The 26,953-nt window shown below is 40.9% G+C and overlaps 1 protein-coding gene across 2 annotated transcripts in view; it reads right to left on the reverse strand.

Moving 5' to 3' along the window:
• The window catches only part of nebl (nebulette), a 52,329-nt gene extending 36,981 nt beyond the window's left edge, over window positions 1–15,348 (reverse strand). The window contains exons 1-2 of one of the 2 annotated variants that reach the window (XM_061255207.1): window positions 14,909–15,348; window positions 13,318–13,412 (exon numbers count right to left, since the gene is read on the reverse strand). In XM_061255207.1, the coding sequence (XP_061111191.1) occupies window positions 13,318–13,412; window positions 14,909–14,977 (164 nt within the window). In that variant the 5' untranslated portion in view covers window positions 14,978–15,348. The remainder of the gene's footprint in view (window positions 1–13,317; window positions 13,413–14,908) is intronic. The other variant, XM_061255206.1, reaches the window with a different exon arrangement.
• Window positions 15,349–26,953: the final 11,605 nt, after the last annotated feature.

The raw sequence follows: 26,953 nt of genomic DNA on the forward strand, positions 1-26,953 counted from the left end.
TTTCAACAGGGAGGGACTTGAGAAGTAATTCAAAATCTATCTGTAATCCCGATAGTAATCTGCCATCACCAGATAGGTCAGCTCAGCTGAGACCCCAAAATGGCAGAGCCCCGAAGAGATAATAGGGGTTGTGCTCACTGGTCAAGCATGAGGCAAAGGCTGACAACAGGATCCTTCAGAAGCAGCAAGGACACCGCGAAATGGAGGCCCTGCCAGTGCATCTGTGAGCCGGACCAAAAAGGAGCGACTCCAGTCAACTGCCTACAAAAAGCCCTCTGTGTGGCTCAGTACCCACGCTGCAGGTGACTGCTTTCAGAAGCACCAGAACTGCAAGAGCGCTGGGGAGAAAAGAGGCTCGAATAACGGGGGAGCCAAAAGGCAGAGAAACAAAGTCAAAAACAGGAGGGGTAAATGAGGACAGAAGACGACGGAACGCAGAGATCTTGGAGGGTATGATTACACCAGAAATGTGCTAAATAATCACAATGTTCTTTATGCGTATAACACGTCGCCATTTAAAGCTGTTTTCAGATCTGTTTTTCAAATCCTACTTCAGGCCATCATGCAAAGACCAGAGGACACTGTTTCACTTAAACATACAGAACGAGAAGAAAACACTAAACCAAGGACGTTGATGTTTTATGACAGCCCCTAGTACATGACCAGAAGGCTGATATGGAGATTGGAAGAAACCTGCCGTGATAAAGTGAGTTATAAATCAAGAGTTCTCACATCAGTCACGCACAAGTTGCATGCTGATATGAGACTTTTGATAAATTGCGGAAAACTCTGAAGCTACAGTATGTCCTAACTTTTCAATGTCCTGACCTAATAAACTAAGCTAAGAATTAAAAATAAGCTTTGTATTTTAAGAGCTAAACATGTTCAGATGTTTACCACAAAATCTATTCATTCAAGAACAGGAAAATTCTGGAAAATGCAGCTTGTGATTGTGGGAAAATACAGACTGTGACAGATCTGTGACATTATTTAAATGGAATAGAGCTAAAATAAAAATGTTGAAACCTCATCCCTTGTCTTGTGCAGGTAGGCTATGCAATTAAGAACTAAACTAAATAACTACAATAGCTTCGTTAAATGTATTGTAGCTCTTGAACAATTGTTGTGTCCTTATAATTCCATTGGCATTTCCATTGGCATCAAAATGCCTTGTAAATTGTATTGAATCCTATAGCGAAACAAATTGTTCTACAAATGGTTACAGACCCTCTCTTGGAATAAATAAATATATTAAAAAGGAGACTTTAATGAGGTTAGGGGACAACACATTTGTTTACTGTACTGTGAGTTCTGTGATCTGCATGAAAGCAAAGTTTCAGATATAATGTCTGAGTGTGGCATTCAAATACACTGTACTAGACATCATTAACTAAAAATGTAGACTTCCTGATGACAGTAGTCTCTGCCCTGAAACCAAGAATCCACAGTGTTTATGACCAGGACTGTCTTATCATTGTCATATTTAGCCGGAGCGTTAATTGCATGTTTCATTCGATGATGTCACATTGAGGCTGAGCGTGTCTACAGAGGACCAAAAAGCCGTGGTTTCCATAGCAACAGCCCTCCTGCTCGTCTCTGCGTCAGGGGTTCATTGATGAAAGACTATTTCGGAAGTATTTTCATTGTGGAAAGAGAGGGAGGGCGAACGAGAAGGGGTGAGGGCAGTGCCAATTTATTCTGCCTCTTCACAGCCCCCCTCCCCCCACCTACATCAGTGTGATATTTAGTAAGGAGGGACTGCACTTTGCTCTTTGAAATCTTTAATTTTATAATCTGATCAATTTTACTGGGCCATTTGATTATTGAAAATGGAGTGCTGTCCACATTCTGCCTCATATTTAAAAGTAACAGTAATAGCAATAAAAAGACAGAGATTCAAAAGAAAAAAGAAAGGAACAAACTTCCTGCATCCTTTTATCCTCTCCACAGAAAAAAACAAGACCATGAAATGAGACTTTCTGCAGGGCCTGACATTTCACACCGCAATCCAAACGCCGACGTTTGCTTATTCACACACCGGAGATCTCATCCCGCAGAGCCATTTGGTTGCACAAAAAACAAAATTTGCATCTGTCCTCCCCAGTGGCCATGGAGTCATTGTGCCAGTGGCGGTGGAGCGTTCTGAAACACAGCCCACATCCTGGACCTCACAGGCTGGAACAGGGCTGACCTGTGAAGGCTGGTGGCTCAGTGGGCAGAGAGGGGCCACATCACCGGGGGCCCGCTCTCAACGGCCCTCAAATCCCGACCATGCCCACAGCGTGAGTCCAGACAGACCGCTCAGCTAAGCCCCTGGAGCAGAGCATTATGGGAAGCGATGGAAGGCTTTTGGGGTTCATTACTGCCAATGCTAGTCTGTAGTCCCTAGCGGGTCAGGACTACAAATACGATTTGCCATTCCAGATTTTGTGGAAAAAACTTAAAATTGGGGAAGAAAGATGTCAAAAATAATAAAGAAATAAACCTTGACCCCATTTGACCTGGCCCACAAATGAAAATACAGAGGTAATGAGGTTCCTTCGGGCAAGGGGAGAAAGTCCCAATCTTCCTTCTGCTCAAATGAATGTGACCCAGAGGAGGACTTCAGGGATGTAACCTAATACAGTCACCAGCACTTAGACATGCAGCAAAGGGCAGGGAGGGCTTCCTGACTCCCTCTGTAGATGTGCTGTCAGTCATTTCTGCTTTGATTGGAGATGATCAAAGCACTTTGTTCGCCGCAACTACCAACTGGTTCAAATCACGGAGAGTGCCTTACAGACTGACCCATTCTGGGGTTCACAAACTCTCATCACCTGAAAACATCTCTCAACATGGAGTCCATCCGCATCATAACTGTGTTCCCCGTTCAGCGGCATAAATTCATCGCATTTTCTCAAAGGAGAAAGGATAAGTGTTCACTGAATCCAGTCTTCACCCCTTTCTTCTCATAAGCTGATTCGGGTAAGGAACGAGCATAAGCGATTAATCATTTAAGACGATTACATATATTACGTAGCTGTTATGAAATATTTAGTATAAATACTTGCTGCACAACTGTGCCATTGAACCATATCCGGCTTTTTGGATTAAGTATTTATCATTTCTCCTTTCTTTAAGCGTGTGAGACACAATAAACATGTGCTACTGCACATTACATTTGTTTTACGGTTTATTCTTTTTTGCCATCAAGACTCTTCAAAGAAGTGAATAGGACTTAAGGATAGTCAGCATACTTTTACAATTGCTTTTGAACCCCAGTAAATACTTATTTATTCATGCAAACAACATGCTAAAAATGCTTTGCTAAATCCAGCTAAATCATATTTCTGCTTTTGGTGTTTACATGGCTTGCTTATCATTCTACCAGAAAGCACATTTAATGAGGTCTAACTAACAACTCTTTCTCTAACAACTCTATCCAGTTAGGATACAACTGTATCCTAACTGTGTCCTGATTTGTCACAATTTGTATTTTTCCACAAAATATCATAAATATAAACTAGGCTTTTTTAGTCATTTTCTGTATAATTATATTTCAGCATCCTGCTTCCAGCCTTACAATGCATGGTCTTGGAGCATTGTTTTAACGTTGCATTGATGTCGACAGGAGGCACTCCCCGGTGCTGTTGATTCAGTCTAATTTTGGGTTTGTTTGGTTTTGTTTCGCTTCCTGTGAGAAAGGCAGCTCTTATGTCAGGGCAAAGGAGTCACTTCCTGTGATTGATTTTGGCCCTGTAAGGGGCCAATTTCCAAAGCAATCTCTTATGCCTGCAAGCCCTTGGGGAGCAGTGACTACGTGACATCATTGAGAACTTGTCAGTGGGTGGGGAACAGTTGTAAATGGGCAACGCTCTTTTATATTGCAGAAACATTTGTGACTAAGACAGCTTGCTATTTTTATATACCATGCACTTGTGTAGCTGGGTATTTCAACAGAAGCTTTTCAGGTGAAGTACCACACTCAAGGGTACAACAGTAGCACCCCATCTTGGGGTTCCCTAATTTCTGTGTTTTCAACAAAGTCACCATGGTAACCATGTATCATTGGCCTAACTTATATAATTGCGGCATGCTAACCAACATGGCAGGGTACTGGAGGCATGATAAATAAGCAGTAACTGTCAGGGAAGCATGACCGTAAGCTCATAAGATGACATCAGCCAGTTGTCAGGGCAATTGTGTCTATTTGTTTACGATTCTCTGCACCGATGATTATTCATCAATTGTGCAATGTTGAATGGAGCAATTTATGCACAGCGCTGTCCACTCATGTGTGGGACACTGCAGTGCCTTGTGGGACATCATCGCGGTCATCATTTCTCACAACTTGTCAGCTTTCCTGAACGTGGAAGCCATCCGCAGTTGTTGTAAGAAATTGAACGTCAGTTCTGGTTTCCAAAATAAGAGCTCCAGAGATACCGTAGTAGCACAGCCAAGATGACAGATGGAGGAAGGTGGGGCGACATTCTGCTTGCCCGCCCACCTGGAGATAACAAGTACTGCTTTCTCCGAACCCTCTAGATGCTCGTGTCCAGAGCAAAGTCTTTTCAGCCACTGTACACAGAGAGAAATGTTCAGTGCTATAGCTAGTCCCATAGAATACATTTCACTCCAGTAAAGAACATTTCATCCATTTTCGTGCTCTTCTAGAGTTGAAGTGAACACTGAATGTTTTACTGTGTAGGAGGGTATTCTGTTTCCGAATGCTGATTAGATCAGAGAGGTGCGCTTCAGGCTCTTAACAGGATATGATGAAGACCATTAAAAGGCAGAGCGCCTTGCAAATGATCACTCCTGTTCACAACTATAAAACTATTTTTGCATAGCATGACTTGCAAATCCCGGTATACAGTTATAATATTGTGACAAGCACCTCTAATGAAAGCATTAATATGGCATATTTAACAATTAGATTTGATTACAGCAATTGCCATCAGGGGAGTAAAGGCACTACAACACTTGCTGTGGTGTCACCCATCTTCCACGTGCAATTTCACAGTTTAAAAAAGAAAAATATTTAAAGTGACTCAGTACATGCATTTTTTTTCCAGTCTATTAATTAATGTTATACCTGTATGCTGTAGTTCCAGTGATTATACCTGTATGCTGTATTTTTCATGCAGCACAGACCGGGAGTGATAATCGCAGATTTTCCTGCGCTTGGCATCGGCCCAGCTGATTGGTGCTTGAAGGGCTATTGGCACGCCCACTTACACCGCCGCCTCCGCAGCCCAGTGGGGGGGTGCTCACTCACGCGGGACCCGATGAGAAACGCTACGCTACTAGCTGCAGGCCCAATTCACATAACTGTACAGCCCAAAAGACACGCTCGCCACACAGATAAGCGATGCCTCCACCTCGTCCGCATTAGAGAACTACTACCTTCCCTTCCACAGAGTATATACCACTTCACCTAAACCAAACGGCATACTGATCCGTTCCCATGTGAGAAGAGCGTTAGGGACCACCTATGAGTATTCCCTATGAGTGACCACTCCACTGCCCCTGTGACTCCGTTCTCCTGCCCCTGACAGCCCACATTTACCCTGGAGGTCACAGCAGGGCCAACGACCCCACAACACCCCGCTGTGACTCTCCATCTCCACCAAGATATTCCTCTTCGCAGGACTTCAAGTACTTTTAGACTTCACTTAAGCACTCTGGATAGAAGCATCTGTAAAAATGAATGTAATGCAGTGGCTTCCATTACATTATTGGCATTTGGCAGATGCTCTTATCCAGAGCGACATATAGTTGATTAGACTAAGCAGGAGACAATCCTCCCCTGGAGCAATGCAGGGTTAAGGGCCTTGCTCAAGGGCCCAACGGCTGTGCGGATCTTATTGTGGCTATACCGGGATTAGAACCACCGACCTTGCGTGTCCCAGTCATTTGCCTTAACCACTAAGCTACAGGCCGCTTCCAGATGCAGCATCTTGCATCCTTCGATATACTTTATCCATGGTGTAAATCACAGAGGAGATCTGTTTCCTAAAATAAGTCAGGACCAGGACCCAGGCAAAGGCTCCAACAGCAGCGTCCCACCTCGGATTTCAATCTGCTTTCAAACCAAGCTCCCTAAGCCCTGAGCTGCCACCCTGGTTTACCGCATACAGCAAAAGCCTCCACTTCCCGGCCTCCTACTTATCCTTGATATGAAAGGTACGGATAATCATTTCAGATCGGGTAGCAAAACCCAAAAACCCCACAATATGTAACCCTTACTGGTAGAGGGCTGTCTATATATGGTTATTAAGTACCATCATAATCACTGAATTTAAATCCTTATGGTTACTGGCCCAACAATTCATATACACTAAATGGTATTACTTTATTTCCATCACGGTTTAAAAAATCCTTATACTTGTAAATGCAGGAGATGGTTGTATTCATAATTCAAAGAGTGAATGAGTTACAGTGAATAGGAAATCTGAACAACATCCAAAGTTATACTTTGCAATTCAGATTTGCAAATCCTTTCCTATGGCTATGCACTTCCTGTGAATAACCTCAGTGATAATGCACACAATCCTCCTCAGCTCTGATAGGACACAACAGTGATGGTAATGGCCATGCCTTCGGGTGGAAAGGGGAGTGCTTTCCAGTAGACAAAACCAAATATTTACCACTGGAAGAGCACGTCCTCCAAAGCAGACAGAGTTGAACATAACTGAGGGTAGGTAATGCAGTCCACCCTAGCCTTCATTCTCTGAAAAAGGTTACAATGCTCCAGAATGTCTTTTTTGTTTTCTGATGTAACTGGTAAAAGGAGTAAAAGGAGCAAAAGGATGTAACTCCTTTGTACCAAGGAGCCATTTTCTCTGAAAGTGCTTCTGAGTCCTCCCTGCCCACGTTCCTTAGGGTTAGCTGAAGTGCCTGATGAGAACTCGAAGTTGAGGTAAACAGAAGCAACTGAACACACCTGCTGGGTTTACCATTAATGCAGAAGCCATTAGACCCTTTCACTTGCAAAGACCTCCACAAGCTGTGAAGTTTTTCTGCCCATCAGACTAATCATTCCATGTGTTTGCACATATAGAGCTGCTATAATATCACTGTTTTGTTTTTCAAAGCTTGTTGTCATTCCACCATTTTATGCTCATCTAGCAAACACAACTTTGATGTTTTTTCACTTTGATATGACAATATGTGAATTACTTGGTTCAATATGTATTACAAGAATGGTAAAACATTGACCGGAGTGTAGCTCATTGACACCCAGGCAACTTTCAGATGATGATGAGCAGATTGCAGAAGTCCACCATTCCAGTTAGGTCAAGAAATAAATGGACTATCAGCTACTTGTTTTCCATAAAATACTGAGGTCAAATGAAACAGGCGATGCAGGAAGAAGCAGCAACAGGACAATGGAACACCTTTCATTCATAGTGGTATAAATACATACTCTTCCGGCATAGCGGTATACAAACAGTATACATCAGTGAAAGGACTTTAGACTCAATTTTGTCAGAAAGAGGATGTGATAAGCTTACATTTATAGTAACTTGTTTTGCGGCATTTGGCTAAATAGAAGCCATTTTGGCAGCACAGTCTAATTTTTAAATGCATTATGTTCATTACTGTGCCATATGAAATGCATGCTAGCTTAAATGGAACATGGTCTTAATAGGCACCTTACGCTGCGAGCATAAAATTCATTTCACCGCATTAAACATTCATATATGCTACATTATTTTGCCAAGTCCCCCTTGAGCCATTTTACAAAAGGCAGCAATACCCAGAAGGCCAGCGAGAGGGAAACACATTCTCTTGTTTGCATCATTTTTCTCAGAAAGGTAAAACTACTGCTCTAAACAGGATGTGTGGAAAGAAAAAACAAATCCATTTTAAGTGGGGGGTTCAAGCAAAGCTACCTGTCCTTCACAATGCATAATTAATCTGCCAGGTCCCTTCCCCTGCTGCAGAAACAGGACGCTGTGTGATAATGGCAATGCTAACTGCATTGAGCGCTGATGAATGCACTGTCCTGGGCTTTCAGAGTTCTTACTGCAAGACTTGTGCTGAGCAAGTAGCTACAGCGCATCTATCCAATATGCATGGGAGCAGATAACTCAGCCACAACAGAGACAGTTGGCCAGGACTTCCATCAACAGCGTGTAAGCCTGTTAATTCTACAGACAAGCTGGAAATGCTGTTTGACTCTCTGCAAAGCCCTTAGTCCCCAGCACAAGGATGATGCACATTCTAAACATGCACAGTCAACACCGATAGATTTCTGAATCCAATATGTTAAGCCTTAACCATCCAGCAAGGGAAAAGGTCTCAGACAATGGCCATCTACTCTAAACTTACTTCAAAATCAAGTACCATTTCAAAGCTTGGTAAACAGGCAGAAATACTAAAGAAGGCAACGCCATACTAAGTCAGGCTTCTTCTGAAACTCATAGGGCCAATTTTCTGATGCTAAGCATGGAGCAATGAAAGGAAGTTGTGGAGAGAGCTGTATAAAAATAAGTAGTAAGTGGTTATCTTATAAGGCAATAATAACAATAATAATAATAATATGAATTTGTTATATAGCTGACAATATCCAAAGAAACTTGCAGTTGATTAGACTAACCCGCCCTGAATGTGGGGTTAAGAGCCTTGCCCAAGGTGCCTAACAGCTCTGTGGATCTGATGGTGGCTACACTGAGGCTTAAACCACCAACCTTCCAGGTCTCAGTCACCTTAGCTACTTGGCAACAAGCTGTACCTGCAGAGCATGAAGTATGGTCTTTCCACTCTCTCTCTCTCTCTCTCTCTCTCTCTCTCTCTCTCTCTCTCTCTCTCTCAATGGGGTCAGCTGATTCTGGGAAGCAGCGCAAAAGTGTAAAGGTTAAAGGTCACCGCCACCATTAAAACAAGCTTAACTTTAGGCAGAACTCAGAGCCCTGGGGCAATGTGTACACATCACGTGGAAGGACTTGAAAGTTTGAGTAAGTGTCTTTGCGTTAAAATCTCTTTGTGCAACCCTTAGGGCCAAGTGAACCCCAGTAGTTGGCTACACTATGGAGACCGAAGGAGATTTTGCGATGATCCTGTCTTTACAGGATGGGAAGGCCGTAATAATTCATTTTAAATCACATCCAGACCATCATAATGACAGAAAGAGGTCTGTAATCTGGAGGATTTTAAAATATCCATAGAAACAGGATATCCCTAATAAGTAGTGTGCTTAGAAGACGCAATGTTTGATTATTTTAGCATCAGGTGGCCTGCTATGAACGGAAATTGGTTTGTTGCTTTTAGGGTCACTGAATCTAACCAAAATATCTCTGAAATGAGCACAGAGTTGAAAGGGAAAGGGGGACAGTGTTCTCTTTACCCCGTGTGTTTGTGTGTGTGTGGGGGGGGGGGGGCATAAACAGTCCATATCCATGTCAAATTAATTACAAACAATAGAAATCCATATTTAAAAAATTGGGGGGAGGGGGGACAAAAAAGCACAAGTGTGATTTCTCTTAATAACAGGAAAATATATCTGCATCATACAATGTAACAGGAAAGGGTCTAGTTTCAGATTCATGGAGAAATTTATTGACAGCAACTTTATGTACATGTAGCATGATACATGTATTTCCTGCTTTGTGGTATAATCAGAGGTAATAACAACAAACGGGAGATCAAAATGAAAGCACCTCCACATACGGAAAAACCACCCATATTTGTATCATTTAGAAGCCCTAACTTAGCCAAGAAGGACTTTTGGTATCTTGCAGCACAGCTTTTTGGCACTGAGAATGGCTTTCTGTGTCTTAGGCCATGCTGAGTGAATAAAATAACTGTGCCCAGAAGAACCCTGCTTAAATCTGTCATGGTGGCTTCATTCTCCCTCTCCTACAAGGATTGATGTTTGACAGGAGGTACATCACAGAAATGGGAGTGTTTTTTCTGAATATGCTCCCAGTCCTTTGCAGGGGATTTAGATAGAAAATACCCTAACCCATATCACACTGTTAGCATGAAGGACGGGTACACTTGCAAATAAACATAAGCAGAGAGGGCAAGAAAACATAAACAGCGAATAAGTGATCTTGTTAAACAAAGAGCAGACACAACCCACCCTCCTTTCTTATTTTTCTTCATTGTTTTGCTCTATTCAGACGAGCGGAATGTAGAGAGGGGATCCCATAGAGATAGGGTCACCACTCAGAAGGCACTATGGTGGGGACTGAACCCTTGCATGCACAGGGGAATTTGTCCAGGTACATTTGAGTATTCTCAAACTATAAAAATATAAAAATAAAAAAACCCTCAACATCCACCATGTGTTCTGCCAAGTCAACGGGATAACAATCCATTTTTAAATCTTGGGGGGTGACAACACACTACAATCTGGTGAAGTAACTGTAATATTATACATGCATTATTTACCAAGTCAAGTCAAAGGAGACATATGCGCAATTCTAATTCTCAATCAGGAAATTCCCAAGTAACCACTGCAAGTAAATGTCCTGAAGAGATATGTATAATAATAATAAACCTAAGCTTTAAACTGTGTTTTCCACTAAATTATACAAAAGGGGGTGAAAATAAGAAGTAACCCTCCAACTCACAGTATTTTTATTATTTATGAATGCCTGCTTGGTATATGACCAAAAAAGACCATATTCTAGCCTGTATGGGAAAACATGAACTCACAGAGCGAATGATGAATTAATTATTTAAGACATGAAATGACGACAGTGAAAATAAACATGCCTCACATAGTGTGTGTGTGTGTGTGTGTGTGTACTGAACGCCCTGTAATGGTTTACAGATCAGAAACCAACTCATGGCTAGCATCAGATGGCTCTCTGTTCCCAGTGACTGAAAATAGCACAGTCCTGCTGCTTGTTTGAAAAGCAGGCTCAGTAAACATCTGTTTAGGGTGCTGTGTGATGCCCTCCGCCCTCTTCTGTAAGTCCCACACATTAAAGATGTTTTTTCCCAGCACTCTGAAAATGAAAGCACTGCTGAAACTCCACACAAACAAATCTGAAGTGTCAACTGCCATAAAGCCAACAACCTCCCGAAAACAGCCAGGAGGCCAGATTATCTAGACATCGCACATCATTCGTGGGAGATATCTTTTTTATTCCACATGCAGTGCCCAAACCTTCTGTGATGCTGTGACATGCCAGTGAATTATTATTCTTTGTTTGTATGACAGGAAAAAAATGTTTTGACCAATGTGCCAATGTCTGTTCAGGAGAGACAAACACAAGTTATTTGCAGTCCTTACTGCTCTGGGAAAAAAATGTGTTGCCACCACCACAGTCTCACTAAAGAGGGTATCAATTTTGACTCAATGTTGAGCCCAGCCTGCTTCTTAAATTCCAACTGCTTTAGCCAACAGACAAAAATTCCCAGGCCTATGATCCCTTTCAATCAATTTATCTCAATAATGCTTTTTACAAAGACACTTTATAGTGGAAATACAAAAGGAAAAACACCAAAAAGTAAGCAGTTGAAGTACAAAACACTCCCCCAGTGGGAGGAAAACACTCAATGGTGGCAAGAGATCTCAGGAGGAAGTAGTCAATAGAGGGGAGCCCATCCTCCTCTGGCCAAGATCATGGTGACAGAATTAATGGTAACAGGCGTGGTAATGGAAATGAGGGATCTGGCAGAGCGAACAATAAAATTGGTACGTTTAGCGATTTAATAAACATATTCTGTATAGATATCTGAAGTGATGGAGAAAAATAAATCCATCAGCAGCACATGCAAAATACACATATCATTATAAAGAATGTAAGTTATATAGAAGTCTATATGAAAGACTGGGAACTCCAAATTTTGATTTAGATCTGATGAAACAAACTGCTGAAAATCACATGGACATGACTACATGTGATTAACTGTTTCTAATACATGAAATATGAACTCACTGAGCACTTTATTAGGAACACCTACCTATTCATGCGATTATCTAATCAGCTAATCGTGCGGCAGCAGTGCAATGTAGGAACTTCAGTTAATGATCAACCATCAGAATGGGGAACAAATGTGATCTCAGTGATTTTCGGTTTGAGTATTTCTGTAACTGCTGATCTCATAGGATTTTTACGCACAACAGTCTCTAGATTTTACTCAGAATGGAGTGAAAAACAAAAAACATCCAGTGAGCGGGAGTTCTGCAGACGGAAGCGCCTTGTTGATGATAGGTGAACGGAGAATGGCCAGACTGGTTAGAGCTGACAGAAAGGCTATGGTAACTCAGATAACCACTCAGTACAATTGCGGTGAGCAGAAAAGCATCTCAGAATGCACAACACGACGAACATTGAGGCGGATGGGCTACAGCAGCAGAAGACCATGTCGGGTTTCACTTCTGTCAGCCAAGAATAGAAAGCTGAGGCTGCAGTGGGCACAGGCTCACCAAACTGGACAGTTGAAGACTTGAAAAATGTAGCCTGGTCTGAGGAATCACCCAACCTGCCTTGTGTCAACAGTCCAGGCTGGTGGCGGTGGTGAAATGGTGTGGGCAATGTTTTCTTTGGGCCTGTTAATACCAATCAATTATCGCTTGAATGGGGTGGCCTGTAGCGTAGTGGTTAAGGTGAATGACTGGGACACGCAAGGTTTGGGGTTCGAATCCCAGTGTAGCCACAATAAGACCCGCACAGCCGTTGGGCCCTTGAGCAAGGCCCTCAACCCTGCATTGCTCCAGGGGAGGATTTTCTCCTGCTTAGCCTAATCAACTGTACGTCGCTCTGGATAAGAGTGTCTGCCAAATGCCATTAATGTAATGTAATGAATGCCACAGCCTATTTGAGTACTGTTGCTGACCATGTGCATCCCTTCATGGCCACAATGTACCCGTCTTCTAATCCTCACTTTCAGAATGATAATGCACCATGTCACGAAGCAAAAGCAATCTCAAATGTGTTTCATGAACATGACAATGAGTTCAGTGTTCTTCAGTGGCCTTCCCAGTCACCTTTGGGATGTGGTAGAACGGGAGATTTGCAGCATGAATGTACAGCTGACAAATCTGCAGAAATTGCATGATGCAATCATGTCAACATGGAAAAGAATCTCAAAGAAATGTTTTCAACAGCTTGTGGAATCCATGCCATGAATAATTGAGGCTGTTTTGAAAGCTAAGGGCAGCCTTACCCAGTATTAGTATAGTGTTTGTAATAAAGTTCTCAGTGAGTGTACATTCACAGTACTTTAAAAACATATATTCCTTAGGATTTTTGTCACACATTGTTATAAGTGTGGATTCCTTGCTCTGTACTTAAGGGCCTTGGGACACAGACTCAACTCTCCTGACAGCTCAGGGCTTGCCACCGCTCACAGACTCACTCCTGTATTACTTACGCATTGCAGTAGGGCTTCTTCTCGTAGCCTTTGTAGTTCTTCATGTTGAGGGTCATTTTGCACACTTCACAGTGGAAGCATCCTTTGTGCCAGTTCTGCAGGGGGAAGAGTCCAATTGAACAACCTCAGGAGCATCACTCTCCTCAAATTCAACACATCACTCACACAAGCGAACAGCATCCCCCCCAAACCTCTCGCTTGAGAAACATGGCCTGTTTTGACATGGGTCATGTACATTTTTAGATGCCTCTACTAGTTAATTACAGATATTCATAAATAATTTCTTAAATTTATCAAAGAAAGAGCCATTGAGTCAGACCATTCTTTTTTTTTTTTTCAATGATTTCTGTGATCTAAATATTATACCTAATTATAATCACTTTAATAGATACTTTGTTTCAGTCTGTTTCTGGTAACAATCAAGTACAAACAGAATTGCTGTACAGACAGGGGGAAAGTGATGTGGAATATGAAATACTTAACACATCATATACAGTATAATTTATTTTAATCCATTGAATGTCTTAGTGAGACAAAGTGTATAAAAAAAAAACCAATGAAACTTGTACTTAAAAGCTGTGTTGTAAACATGAGTGATGAACTAACCTCGGTGCTCAGGTTACTTCAAAAGGTACTGATCCAATGGCTCTACACTCAAATTCTCCTGTTCTACCTCAACCATTCCCCAGTACTGCCCGCATGCTGCCAATTCCTCATCCTGGGCCAACCAAGAACCCTGGAGATCTTAGTCAAGCCCTGGAACAACAGGCTTTGAAGCAAAGAGGCTGGTATTTCTCCGGTTTCCCAAGCTGTTTACTTGGATCTCAGCGCTCCCGTAAATGTGATACCTGCTTGTGCTAACATCTCTTCTCTCCAGCATTTCAATTAGGCTGCATTACGCTGAAGTAATTGTAGGTTTGACAGGGAGGGGTTCGACAGAATTAGAACCCTTTGCACTGGAACTGCAATTTCGTAAGGGCATCACAGAGGCCACAAGAGAAGGGCACTGGGCAAGGCCACCAAAGAAGGGCACTAGAGAGGGCCACTGCAGGCTTGCCGGAGACAGAGGGGGCAGAGTGCTGTTCTTCTGGGAATTTAAGGAAGTCTGGGAACTCTAGTGCCTGTGACATAAAGTTGGAAAATGTACCATCCAGAACTCCTAGCAATTTATCCCCACAAAAAAATAGGCTATATTATTATTATTATTATTATTATTATTATTATTAATATTATTGTATAATATTGAATTTGTTGATTGGAAGGAATGCGCATGAGCTACCAGCTCACAACCTGCATGTCTACAGTATATAGGCAAGAACATCTAATATGCTCCTTAATGCAAGCATATTTTGTATTTTCAAACGGGCTTTTTATCCAATAGGAAAATAACACATTTCAGCCGTGCTGGCACCTGTTTCAACATCTTTCAGCACATGTTAATGACAGATAATAAACGGCACTTGACAATCGTGTGGAGCAGAATAAACGTCCACCCAAAGTTACAAATTATTACAAACCGATGTTATTAACATTATATGAAAAGATGCTGCGAATTCTAAAACTAGTATCGATTGCCATTAAAATTGTTTACCTTATCCAGGCAGTTCACTTTTTCAGTCGGGTAGACAATTTTTCCACAGCGTGCGCACTGAGGGTTCATCTTTATTTTATGTTTGATTTCCTTCTTTCGGTCAAGTTCAATGGAAACTATTCGGGGTTAAAATGTTGTGCGAATCACGTCGCTTCACATCTCGAAGTCAAACGAAATAAATAAAACTGCAAAAGCAAACAAATAATAATGAAAAACCAATAAACAAAACTGAAGTATCACAATTGGCGTCCCGGTAATGTACTTCCCACAAACGCGATGCTGACGGTCCAGGATGGATGCCGCAGTAGAACAGGGCGAACGCAGGTTGTACCTTCGTGTGTGTGACAGTGAGAAACACACGCAGCAACTAAAACTACCGAGCTGTGGGGCTCAATGACGCCTCGGCATCAAGCCCGCACCACATGAGAGAGACAGAGACAGAGAGAGCGAGAGAGAGAGAGAGAGAGAGAGAGAGAGAGGGGGGGGGGGTATTTCACACGAGAGAGCATAAAAAGTATCATGCGCATCACAGAGGTGCATCCTGGTGCGCTAAATAATATAGATGAGACCGTAGAATAGCATTATCATAAAGATTACCCGATACGATTGCTTATGAGAAATGTATTTCCAATGTTTTGTGTTTGTTTTCTCACATGTTCTATTACAGAAATAGATTATATGATATTTAAATGTATAAATACGCGTTGTGTCTTCTTCCTCAGTCTTCTCCAGTCCGACGGTGTGTACAAATTGTCTCTGCTGTCTGTATGTGTTGAAGAGGAATTTTCGCCAAAATCCAATGTCAAATCTCATGCATGAAAGACACCTCGGGTGAAAATGTATATCTCCTGTATGGCTGTGCCTGTGTTTATTTTGTTATGGACGCGAAGAGTGTCAAATCACGCCCAGGGGTGGCGCTGTTCTCCACTCGGTGTGCGCATACATATCTACACTCAAATACACGTCGTACAAACACCCCATGATGCGTCATTTTGTTTACTCGCCAATGTGTAAGAAATAGGCGACCACAACATTAGATGATTTAACTTGTTTTTTATGCGTGCAGGCAACCCCATACGCCATTCAGTGCTCGGTGAAGAATAACAATAGATTACAGCAGAATAACCAGATGAAAAGTAAAAAATACAAATAAAATAAAATAACTATTTAATTCCCTGCGTATTTTCGTTTTTTGCTTTCTTTTACAGAACCCAACACATATGTCCTTCATTCTCTCATTCTGTGCCATGAGTCATGTACAACAATGCACCCTCTCAGGTCAGCTGGACTAAAGCTACTGAGGGTCATTTTGGGACAGAGTGAAGCCCTGAACATTTTAACCTGGCAGCTAGAGAGATATAGACAATTACTTAATCCGTTTCTTGCCAACTCTTCCAAGTGCTCTATTCCCAAGCAGGTGAGCTCAGAACCTATCGCTTTTAGGATTTTTGTCCTTCAGAGACACGTGATAGATTGTGAGTCTCTGTTGTCTGTGCTTTGAATCATCGTCTCCAGCAATGTTGTTTGTTGGTTTCTGTGCAAATGGCTCGCTCTGCTGGTCAGTTTTGTATATGCAGGTTCGTACGTGCTAATGAAGGGCGGTTTGGGCGGTTTAACCGGTCACCCTTGTCAGTTCTTACCTCGTCGCAGCTCATAATCATTTCAAATGTCAGCGCACTTTCACTGAAAATGACGAGTATGTTGGTCGATGTTAAAAGTCTTAAAACTTGTATTCATATAATTATTTATTCAATCTGGCATGTTTCTAAGGATTTTCACTATCGATATGGTTTATTCATTATGTATTATGGATTTGCACCCATTTGTGGCAGTGTTGAAGGCCTCTCGCTGTTCCAGTAAACCCATTTTAAAAATCTCAAAAGATAGCAAGGTATATATGAATAAAATAAGGAAATATATTGCACAATTTTTTACTGTGTTTTATAAATGAGTAAACAAGCCAGATAACACAACTTCCAAGCAATTAAAAAACTCTGAAATCATGTACTAACTAAATATTTTACTTGCATTAGCAGAAGTGATAATGTCCTACATGTGCTCTGTGTCGGCAATGGTTGCATGAAAACTGGCACAAACTAGAAAAGTTCATACCAGTGAGGCACATTTCGTAGAATACATACCACTACCACCCACAACAGGTATCTGAACTATGTATTTACTAAGTAATCATCGCATCAGATTGAATTTAAGCCCATTGGGAACTTTAAAAATCAGTGCACAACATGTGGCGACCACATAGACTTGACAAAAGTAAAACAAAAGAAAGAAATAAGTAAAATTGAATGGCTGGCAGTTTCATTTTCATACAAATTCATGACAACTGGCTTTTTTTGTGCTGAAGAGAGCCTGTAGGTCCTCTCCTTTGACCTAGTGTTTGTGTTCCACGGCCTTTCCAGAAGTTTCACAAAGAGTGAAGAGGGACGGAAGTGACAGAGCTGGACAGCCGTGGTCAGCTGTGTCCAGGCTGGGCTGGGGAGGGGCTGTGTTTGCGTTAGGAGATACCTCCCGGCTACAGGTCAGCGTCAGGGAAAGGAACAATGAGAGTGGTCTGAAAGAGATGAGAGAGAGCAAAGCCAGGACATGCTCTTTGTGACCCGGTGAACCATAGTGAGCGCTGACCCAAACGGAGAGGCAAATTTCACCTAGAGTGAGGGATCCGATCCCGCCTGCCTTGCTTTTACATTTCCCTCCCCGCTGGGATCATTTGTCACTCAGGAGGCAGCAGTGTGTGCCGGAATGATTGATTGGGGCTAGAGAAACAGTGGGCCAAATGAACTACACTCGGCTAAGCGGGGCAGAGTGTGACGGGGGTCTCACCGTGACATGTAGAGACTACTGCCCTTTTGTAGAGTCTCTCTGTTTCTGGAGCAAAAATATGTTTTTGGATGCAAGGTCTGTGATCACCTGTGCACTCCGCTTTCAGTTCCTGTCACTCAATTTAGAGAGCAGACACTCCCCCTCTTCAAAGGCAGCTCTCAGAGGAGACACAGTGGCAGACAAACAGAGGAGGCGGGTCCTCTGGTGCTTTCAGCATGCCTGGACCCCAACTGATATAATAACTACCATCATTCAAATTCCCTCTACAAGCAGAAAGCTTTCTTGCTGAAAGGTTTAGTGCTTCACCAAGATACCCCATCTCTCTTATGAGTGAGACTCCGCTGTTCTGTGCTGGAGGAACCTGCACCACACACTGGGAGGGGGGAGGGGGCATCAGAACCAACAACTCCATGGGAGAGCGAAATGTGGCCTAGAACATTATTTGAATCTCTCAAGCTCACTGAGTTCATACTGGTACCAGCAGAGCAGCCCTTCCGCCTGTTGAGTTAAGTAGGGATTTGTGTAGGGAAAGCATATTCCGGCACATGTCCTCTCTGAGAATCTGCTTCTTTTCAAAACACAGTGCAGAAGCTGAGCTTTCACAGAGATGGGTCTGGGAAGGCACTTCATGTGCAGCTTGTGCAAGACTGTGGGGTGCCCAGTTAACCAGTAGGGATCACTGGCAAGCAATGAGACATGGTCAGCCCAGGCAGGCCCTCCCTCCCTGGGCAACTTCACTTGTAACTCTGCAAGCGCCAGCCAACATCAGCACTGCCACAGACCGGACTCCATGCCAGACCATGTGGAACAGCGGCTCAACAGGATGAGCCACCCCACAGCTCCTTATTTACATTTTTAATTTCTATAATCTCTGTTTTTTTCTGCTACTTATTATGAATAATTACTGTGATTAAAATTGCTTTGTCATTCTTTCATTACAAATGTCATCTGTCCATTGTTTTGTCTCTCTCTCTATTTGCCCCTATTTACAATAAAACTGGAGGTTATTTCTTGCTAATTGTGTCTCCATTCTCCATTAATTTGCAAAGCACCCTGAGAGCATCTTGCTGTTAAAAATAAAATAATTGTATTGATTTGGTGTATTGCTCAGGGATGTTATCCTGTTTTTCCCCACAGTAACCCCCTGCCCCCCTCCCCCAAAAAAAGAAAAAAGTAAACGTGTGGTAAAGGACTCAAGAATTATCTCCCAACTGCAGCAGAGGGGTCCATATATTACAGGCCTGGAGGCCCTCTGCTGTCAGCGAATATAATGCAGTGGTGTCTTGGTCTGCCGTGGTGCTCTTGGGTCCCCCATGGACCCACCACACCAGCAAACTCCCTGTAGCATGAGGAGAAAAGGCATTTATGGTCAGACATAATTTGCAGCAGACTGAATGTGCCTGATGCCCCATACATCACTTTGTAGTTGCCTTAAAGGTTGTTCACAACCCTCAGATCCCTCTTGTAGCCTGGCATCCCCTTCTTCCTCCAAACATACATAGTGCTGTGAAAAAGGATTTGCCCCCTGTCTGATTTACTCTATTATTGCATATTTGTCACCCTGAATGAATCTTTAGACAAAATGTAATATTAGATAAAGGGAATATGAGTAAAAACATATTTTAAATGATTTCATTTAATGAAGACAGTCTTCAAACACTCATATCACCCATGTGAAAAAGGCATTCCCCCTTACTTAATACTTAATAATTGGTTCCACCGCCTTTAAAAAGGGCAATGAAATGCTTCTTATAATTTGATATCAGTCTTTCACATCACCGTAGAGGAATTTTAGCCCATTTTTCTTTGCAGAACTGCTTTACTTCAGACAAATTGATAGGTTTTTCTCTCATTTTGGAGTCATGAGCACCAAACATAGCTGAAGCTAGAGGCCACAGTTCTGGTGATGTTCTTCTGGGATCTTTTCTGCCTCTCACTATGGTTTGGTGGATACCTAGTACCTTAGAAATGGCTTTGTAACCCTTTCCAAACTCATTTACACTCAGGGATTACTTTATTATTATATTAATGAATGGTCTTCTGCTGCTGTACACTGTAAAAAGAATGATGCAAAATTACAGTACTTTACTGGTCTGCTGCCAGTAAGTTACAGTAAAAGTTTTATGCTTTTATGCATTTAGTCGCTGCCACATATTTTGTTGATCATATATTTGCATTAACAAGCTGATGTACAGGTTTACCAAATAAAGTGGACACTGAATGCGTTTCAACAATTTTTCTCATGGAATACCCTTTGAGGTGTGCTTGTAGACACTTTGTGGTGACTACTTCACTCTGATGGTAAGGTTCAATAGGTTTAGAGGGTGGCTGCAGTCAGGACTGGCTGTGTTCAATCAGTTACATCAAATAATTAATTTGGTTAATTGGTTGATTGAACTAAAAAGGGGTTGTCACTTGGGTGATATGAGTGTTCGATAACTTTTTCCATTAAATAATATAATTAAATCATTATTTAAACGTTTGTGTTTACTCAGTTTCCATTTGTCTCATGATCTGAATCAATTCAGTGTGAAAAATATGCAATAATATAGGAAATCAGGAAAGGTGCAAATACGTTTTCATGAAACTGTAGCATAATGGGTTTTGCTAAAAAGCCATGCTAAAAAATACTACGTATTTATCGTTCTATGAACCAGGCACAGGGTACTTCTGACACCAAAATAACATGTCTTAGAACTGCTTTTCCTGGACATGGATATTGAAATCATAACCATTTGCAATAAATGCAGACAGTTTAAAATAATAATAATAATAATAATAATAATAATAATAATAATAATAATAATAATAATAATAATAAGCGTGGTATTTGCACTCGTTAGACTGTTTATGAAAACGGTATACTTTTTAACAATGCTGTCAGAATCCAAGCCGTGATCTCGCGTGCACTGGCCTGGGCGAATTTTGGAAAACCTATTATAATTGTAACTCTCATAGGGTAGGCTAATAATTGCTTAATAATTGAGGTGTTTCAGAATGTATTACTTTTTTTTTGGTATTATTTACTGGTGATCCATACCACTCTTGGGAAAGCTATGTGCAACGAAATTTACTTCTAGCGTTCCCAAGTAATAGCCCGAGCCCCACGACATATGCGTTAGAAAAAATAAAATAGATAGCTAATTACGTTAACACATAAACAATGAATACGTTACACTAAAATATGATATCAGGTGTCACGTGTATGCCTCTAGTTGTCCATAGTGAAGGCTGCACACCATCCAGATCTAGCTTTAATAGTAATTTAATTAATCGACGGTTAAGACTGAACAACCACAGTTGGTTGCGGCTAAAATAATAATATAGGGCTAATATGATATTATGTATGCTGTAGATAGACCTAATTACGGACTACGTGGAGTCAATAACTTTAAATATCATGTCCACTGCATGAATTGTAGATATATTGATTTATTTTATTTTGATCGACTAATCATCCATGTGCCCTGCGATGGACTGGCGACCTGTCCAGGGTGTATTCCTGCCTTTCGCCCAATGTATGCTGGGATAGGCTCCAGCCCCCTTGCGACCCTGTTCAGGATAAGCGGGTTAGGATAATGAATTAATTAATGAATTAATAATCATCCATTTTAGAATACATCGCATTTAAAGATTTCTGGAGACCATCAGCAAGAGCTGTGGGAAATACTCGTCAGATGGTAAAAAGAAACAACCACGTGTTAGAATAAATAAATAAATAAATAAATAAATAAATAAACGGAAAGAAGATTTATAATCTGAACGTTTTCACCTTGCATGCCAAATGCAATGGCTTGAATGAGTTCATCTCCATATGAAAAGTGCTTCATTATAAAAATGAAACTTTTCACAATTATCAATTCGCTAACATAGACTACAGTTCACATGACCAATAAATTAAACATGAATATTTGCACGGATCGGCTTAGGGGATGCCATACTGTGAGTTCTGAGTTTAGATAGGGGCGACATGGCTCAGGCAGTAAGAGCAGTCGTCGGAGGGTTGCCGGTTCGATCCCCCGCCCGGGCTGTGTCGAAGTGTCCCTGAGCAAGACACCTAATCCCCAAATGCTCCTGACGAGCTGGTCCGTGCCTTGCATGGCAGCCAATCGCCGTCGGTGTGTGAGTGTGTGTATGAATGGGTGAATGAGAAGCATCAATTGTACAGCGCGGATAAAGGCGCTATATAAATGCCAACCATTTACCATATCCGGTGGGCAATATCAACATTGTCATCAATACAGGCCTACCTCAGGTGTGACTGAATGCAGAAAGTGTAGCTGGTGTGAACTTCAGCATCAGCGGACATTAAATGCTGATAGTATTTTACATTTCAGCCTTTAGACGAGACTGGCGCAGCCATATACGAGGTGTGTGTGTGTGTGTGTGTGTGTGTGTGTGTGTGTGTGTGTGTGTGTGTGTGTGTGTGTGTGTTGTTGTTGTTGTTGTTGTTGACTGCGTATAACTGGCTGGAGAGAAAAAAACGTAGAAACTCAACGGCTTACATTCGAGCCTTGTTGGAATCATGGTAGGCCTCCATTCAACGCTGAGTAGCACTGCGTATGCTGGGTTTTGTTCCGACTAATCTCCCGTGTTCATTGTACATTCACTGACGAGCACCTTTATTTAATGGACGGGTAACCTAAACACACAAAGTAGGCCTACTCTATTGAACTAAAATACCTGTTCATTTCTGTAGCTATAGGCCTATGTAGGCTACTAGGCAGCTATACATACAAAACAAATATGTAATATGTAAGTCCTCAAGATGAAGATGTGTTCAAAAGAATGTTACAAAATAAGGCACAATTTATCTTTCAGCTTTGCCGCTATGAGTTTGCTATGAAAATCACACTTAATGTGTCGTTATATCATACATGGTTTCTGTGAAAAACTATTGATCTTGTTGTTTATACAGGAACAACATAAACGAGATCCCGTAAATATAGTAATTAGAATAGATAAAGAATATCCAGGGGTCGGGCCTGGAACAGTTATAGCTTTATCTAACAATGTGCGAGAGAATCCTGGATGGTTCAGCTGATCTTGGATAATTACTTAGAAACCGAATACGTTTTAATATTATATTATAAATATTATATTAAAATGAGAAAGACAAACATCAGTACAAAACATTAATAATTAGTATGAATACTCAATATCATAAAGTATAGCCTACTGTAAGGGTGAAAATTATTTTAATAAATACACGTGATTATTTTGCTCATGAAAATAGTCTAAACTAACTAAAGGTTTACTCTAATGAAAACGAAACAATGATTTGACACGCAAACCTGGCTTTGGCACCTTATACAAAATGTTTAAAATGAAAACAGTTTTGTAGAATTTCACATAGGCCGTATTTGCATTGAAAGCAATAACGATATTTTTGTAATATTACAATCCAGTTGTTTATTATATTATAATGTGCCCTGTTTTCATAGGAACGCATTTTGAAACTGTTAAATTGCATGGGCAGATTTTTGGATGTGAATGGTAAAATGGAATTACTGAATAACTGGATTGTTCCCGACTGCTATACTTTTTACTGTCCCAAGAAAAAGCTTAAAAAGCAATCTGCAAATTTAACACATGCAAAATCAATCACTCACAAGGTTATGCCATGCTGATTAATCCTAAATCATATATCATTATCCGAGAGGGAAAAAAGTACTGGTTTTGAGACCACTTCATGGGTTGGTTAACCGAGTAGCCTAATGGATAATGGTGACTGAACTTTCTTCTCCAATGTGTTCTGTGCATTTACCTTTTACGCCAACCTCTGAATTTATCGAACTAAACACGCATTTAAATATCTCTCTCTCTCTCTCTCTCTCTCTCTCTCTCTCTCTCTCTCTCTCTCTATCTCTCTCAAACCTTTTAATAAACGTAGCCTAGTTAATATTTGGAGAGAGAAGTGTTTGGCACTAATGGTTATAGGATACACCAAGGTGACTAGCTTCTTGGCTGTATGTATAAGGAAAATGGGTTCTTCATTTCCTAAACTCAAAGCGTATTTAACAACAGTAGGCTGCGCATCGACATGAGAGAAGTACCTATGTTAGAGTAAAGTCTTGACTTCTAAGACGACATCGAGTGCTCCTTGACTGTTTCAGGTGCAGACTTGATGCTGTTGTAGGCTACGTACATGCGTACAGGCAGCTGGCTACAGATAAATTAAAGTGTTTGTGAATTTGATCTACTCATTCGCGATGTTTCAAACATGGAACACAATAGCTGCGTCGTGCACCTATGTTGCCAATTATTCGCCTGCCTCGTGTTTATAACGTTGTCCTGTCGAGTGCGTTTAAATTCAAATTCAGTCAGATTCGATAACAGAATCTAACCAAACCAGTGTAGATAAAACAAGCAATGCTAATGCAGTTCCGAATATCTGATGTGGATATCTCTTTTGGAGTACTTTGTTTAATTATTTTAAATGAAATCAGGCAAAAGAAACTGCATCTGACCCATTTGGAATCAACTGCACACCCGCCCTGATTAACTTCTAATGCTGCAGTGCATCAATATATTATGTGTTATCTCAGCATTTGGCGTAACCTATTTTACAAGGATATCCTTTTTTCAAGCGGGATTCCAGTCCGTTCCACCTTAAATATAAGTTTCCGGCTCTGTAACCTTCCCCTTTAAGAGATTTTTTCTGTAACGCGTTGCGGCCTAATGGGGGCGCTAAGTGCATGCTGACTGAATATTGTGGAGCCCACAACAGTGTTAAAACATAACTTGTGCTTGCGAACTATTTTTCTCTGCATTACATTTGCAAGACAATTTGTCAGTCGTCTTATTTGCGTTGTGTATACTGATTATGTGTGACTGAGAAGTGTTTTCACTGTGCAGCCTAATTCACAACGTCACAATGAATAATCAAGCTCGCAGAGAAATCGTGTAAAATATTCTGAAACGTAAAATAATTTAACGTCTGCTTTTCCCATTTCGGCTTTGAAATCTGAAATTGCATATGCACAAAAAATGACATGACGTCCCCGTTGCGCAAAGCTGTACAGTACTAATAATAACCTAATAATAATAAATAGGTTACATCTACTACTACAACTAATAATAATAATAATAATAATAATAATAATAATAATAATAATAAGAAGAAGAAGAAATAGATTGAAAGGTTTGTAATATCATTACTCATGCTGCGTAATTTTGGCCCGGGCCACCTCCTTCAAGCAGTAAAACACGTGCTAGATTTAAGATGAATTCGTTTTACCACGGAGGTACCGTACATTTGGAGTATCTGAACGTGTCGTTTGTTGCTATGGCAGTTCTCCTGAATGGTGATCCGTGAATGGTTGAAAACGCGCAAATCATGTTATTTGTATGTTACAATGAGATTATGTTACAAGTCTCAACATTCTCGCGTGGAACTGGTTTGTTCCGTAGTTAGAACCCCTGGTCACCATTAGAAGTCTGTTGTAGCCTATCATTACATACATGACAATCCTCATAAAATTGGAATTTCAAACTTGCTAGATCGAGAGCACTATCCTCGTTCAGTTACAGATATGATTTTCATTAGCAGACGTTGTGTATGTGTGTGTGTGTGTGTGTGTGTGTGTGTGTGTGTGTGTGTATGTGTGTGTGTTGTGTGTGTATGAGAGAATGAGAGAGAGAGAGACAGAGAGAGAGAGAGAGAGAGAGAGAGAGAGAGAGAGAGAGAGAGAGGGATGGGCATCGTGGAATTTGAAAACAGTAATTATTGATTATGAAGGTCTTTTTGCAACAATTATTTTGTGTTGTGACCTTCACACACATACATACACGCACACACGCACGCACACACACACACACACACACACACACACACACACACACACACACACACACACACACACACACAATTTTAGACATAGTTTAATTGGAGAAAGGATGGATGCTATATGAATATAGCTTAATCGGTCACACATTTTTCCTAAAAATAGCCGGCTTGTTCCTTTTAAGGCAATGCTTTGGATATTTTAATATCCGCTTTTATTTGACATTCGTTCTACAGACGTTTCCAATGCAACAGTCGCAAATTAGTGGGCAGAATAGCAGGCTTTACGCCTTAATCACAATTGGCATACATTCAATGTAAAATCATCACAAAAACACACATACATTTCATACATTTATTGTTCAGTTTGTAGAACTGTTCAGTTCAAAATGATCGTTGAGCCTATTAAAAAGCGCGAAGGCCAGTCTAAAGAGAGTTAAAGCAAAGATAGGCCTACGTAGGATATGTCTACATTTTACCAAAGTAGAAAATGCTTTACAATGATATTCTTGAAAATAATACAAAAAATGTATTTTTCTCATAATCTATTTTATTGGATGCTCAAACCAATTTAGTTCCTGAAAGAAAACACCAAAATTTAATTAGTCAGTCATTGCATAAAATTGTCAGTGACAAGCGATTGATTTGAAATTACCGACAATATTAGAGGCAAATCAGCAGTGCAGGACACATAAAAGGCAGATGAGCTAAAATGTGAATAGAACAATCTACTGTTTAGCTCTTGTCTACTCTCACTGACATATAAAACTTTAGCAATCGATTTTTCTTTCGCTTTGAAATATTTAGGAACTATCATGTTTTGAGATTTAACTAGGCCTATGTACAGTAAAAAATCAATAAATAGCTGTTGGCCCTCACTCCTAACATGAACACGATCGAAACAACATGAAAAAATAAATAAATATATAAATACATTGAGAATATTGGCATCGGTAGATATGCCATTTCATGGCAGTATGGAGCAGGAGGTAACTTAGTTGAGCCAAACCAGGACGTCGAAACGCACAAGGCTAAATGTAACCTAATATTGTATGTAGCTAATTACTACAAAGGACATATTATTTAAAATGCATTGCTTGGCATGCCTCTATAGCTAGACTACAGTTTATGTAACTTGTGTGATACAGTCAGACCGGGGGATTCGATTACTCTGAAGGTAAAACTTAAGGTCCCCGTTAAAACTTCTAACGTGAAAATGCCTGCAATCACGGATTACTAAAGCCGGAAATAAAGAATGACCTAGGTTTACATAATGAGAAACCTAATTCAACACAGATTTTTTTTTGCAATTTAGCTACTACACGTCATCATTTTAATATAAACGTTTTGTCGTGCAGATTTGACCGGAAATCGTCTTTTTGATATTTGATAGGCTTGTGAATTATCCACTGCCTGATTTT

Source organism: Conger conger, chromosome 9 (genome assembly GCF_963514075.1).
Source record: "Conger conger chromosome 9, fConCon1.1, whole genome shotgun sequence".
Taxonomy (NCBI): domain Eukaryota; kingdom Metazoa; phylum Chordata; class Actinopteri; order Anguilliformes; family Congridae; genus Conger; species Conger conger.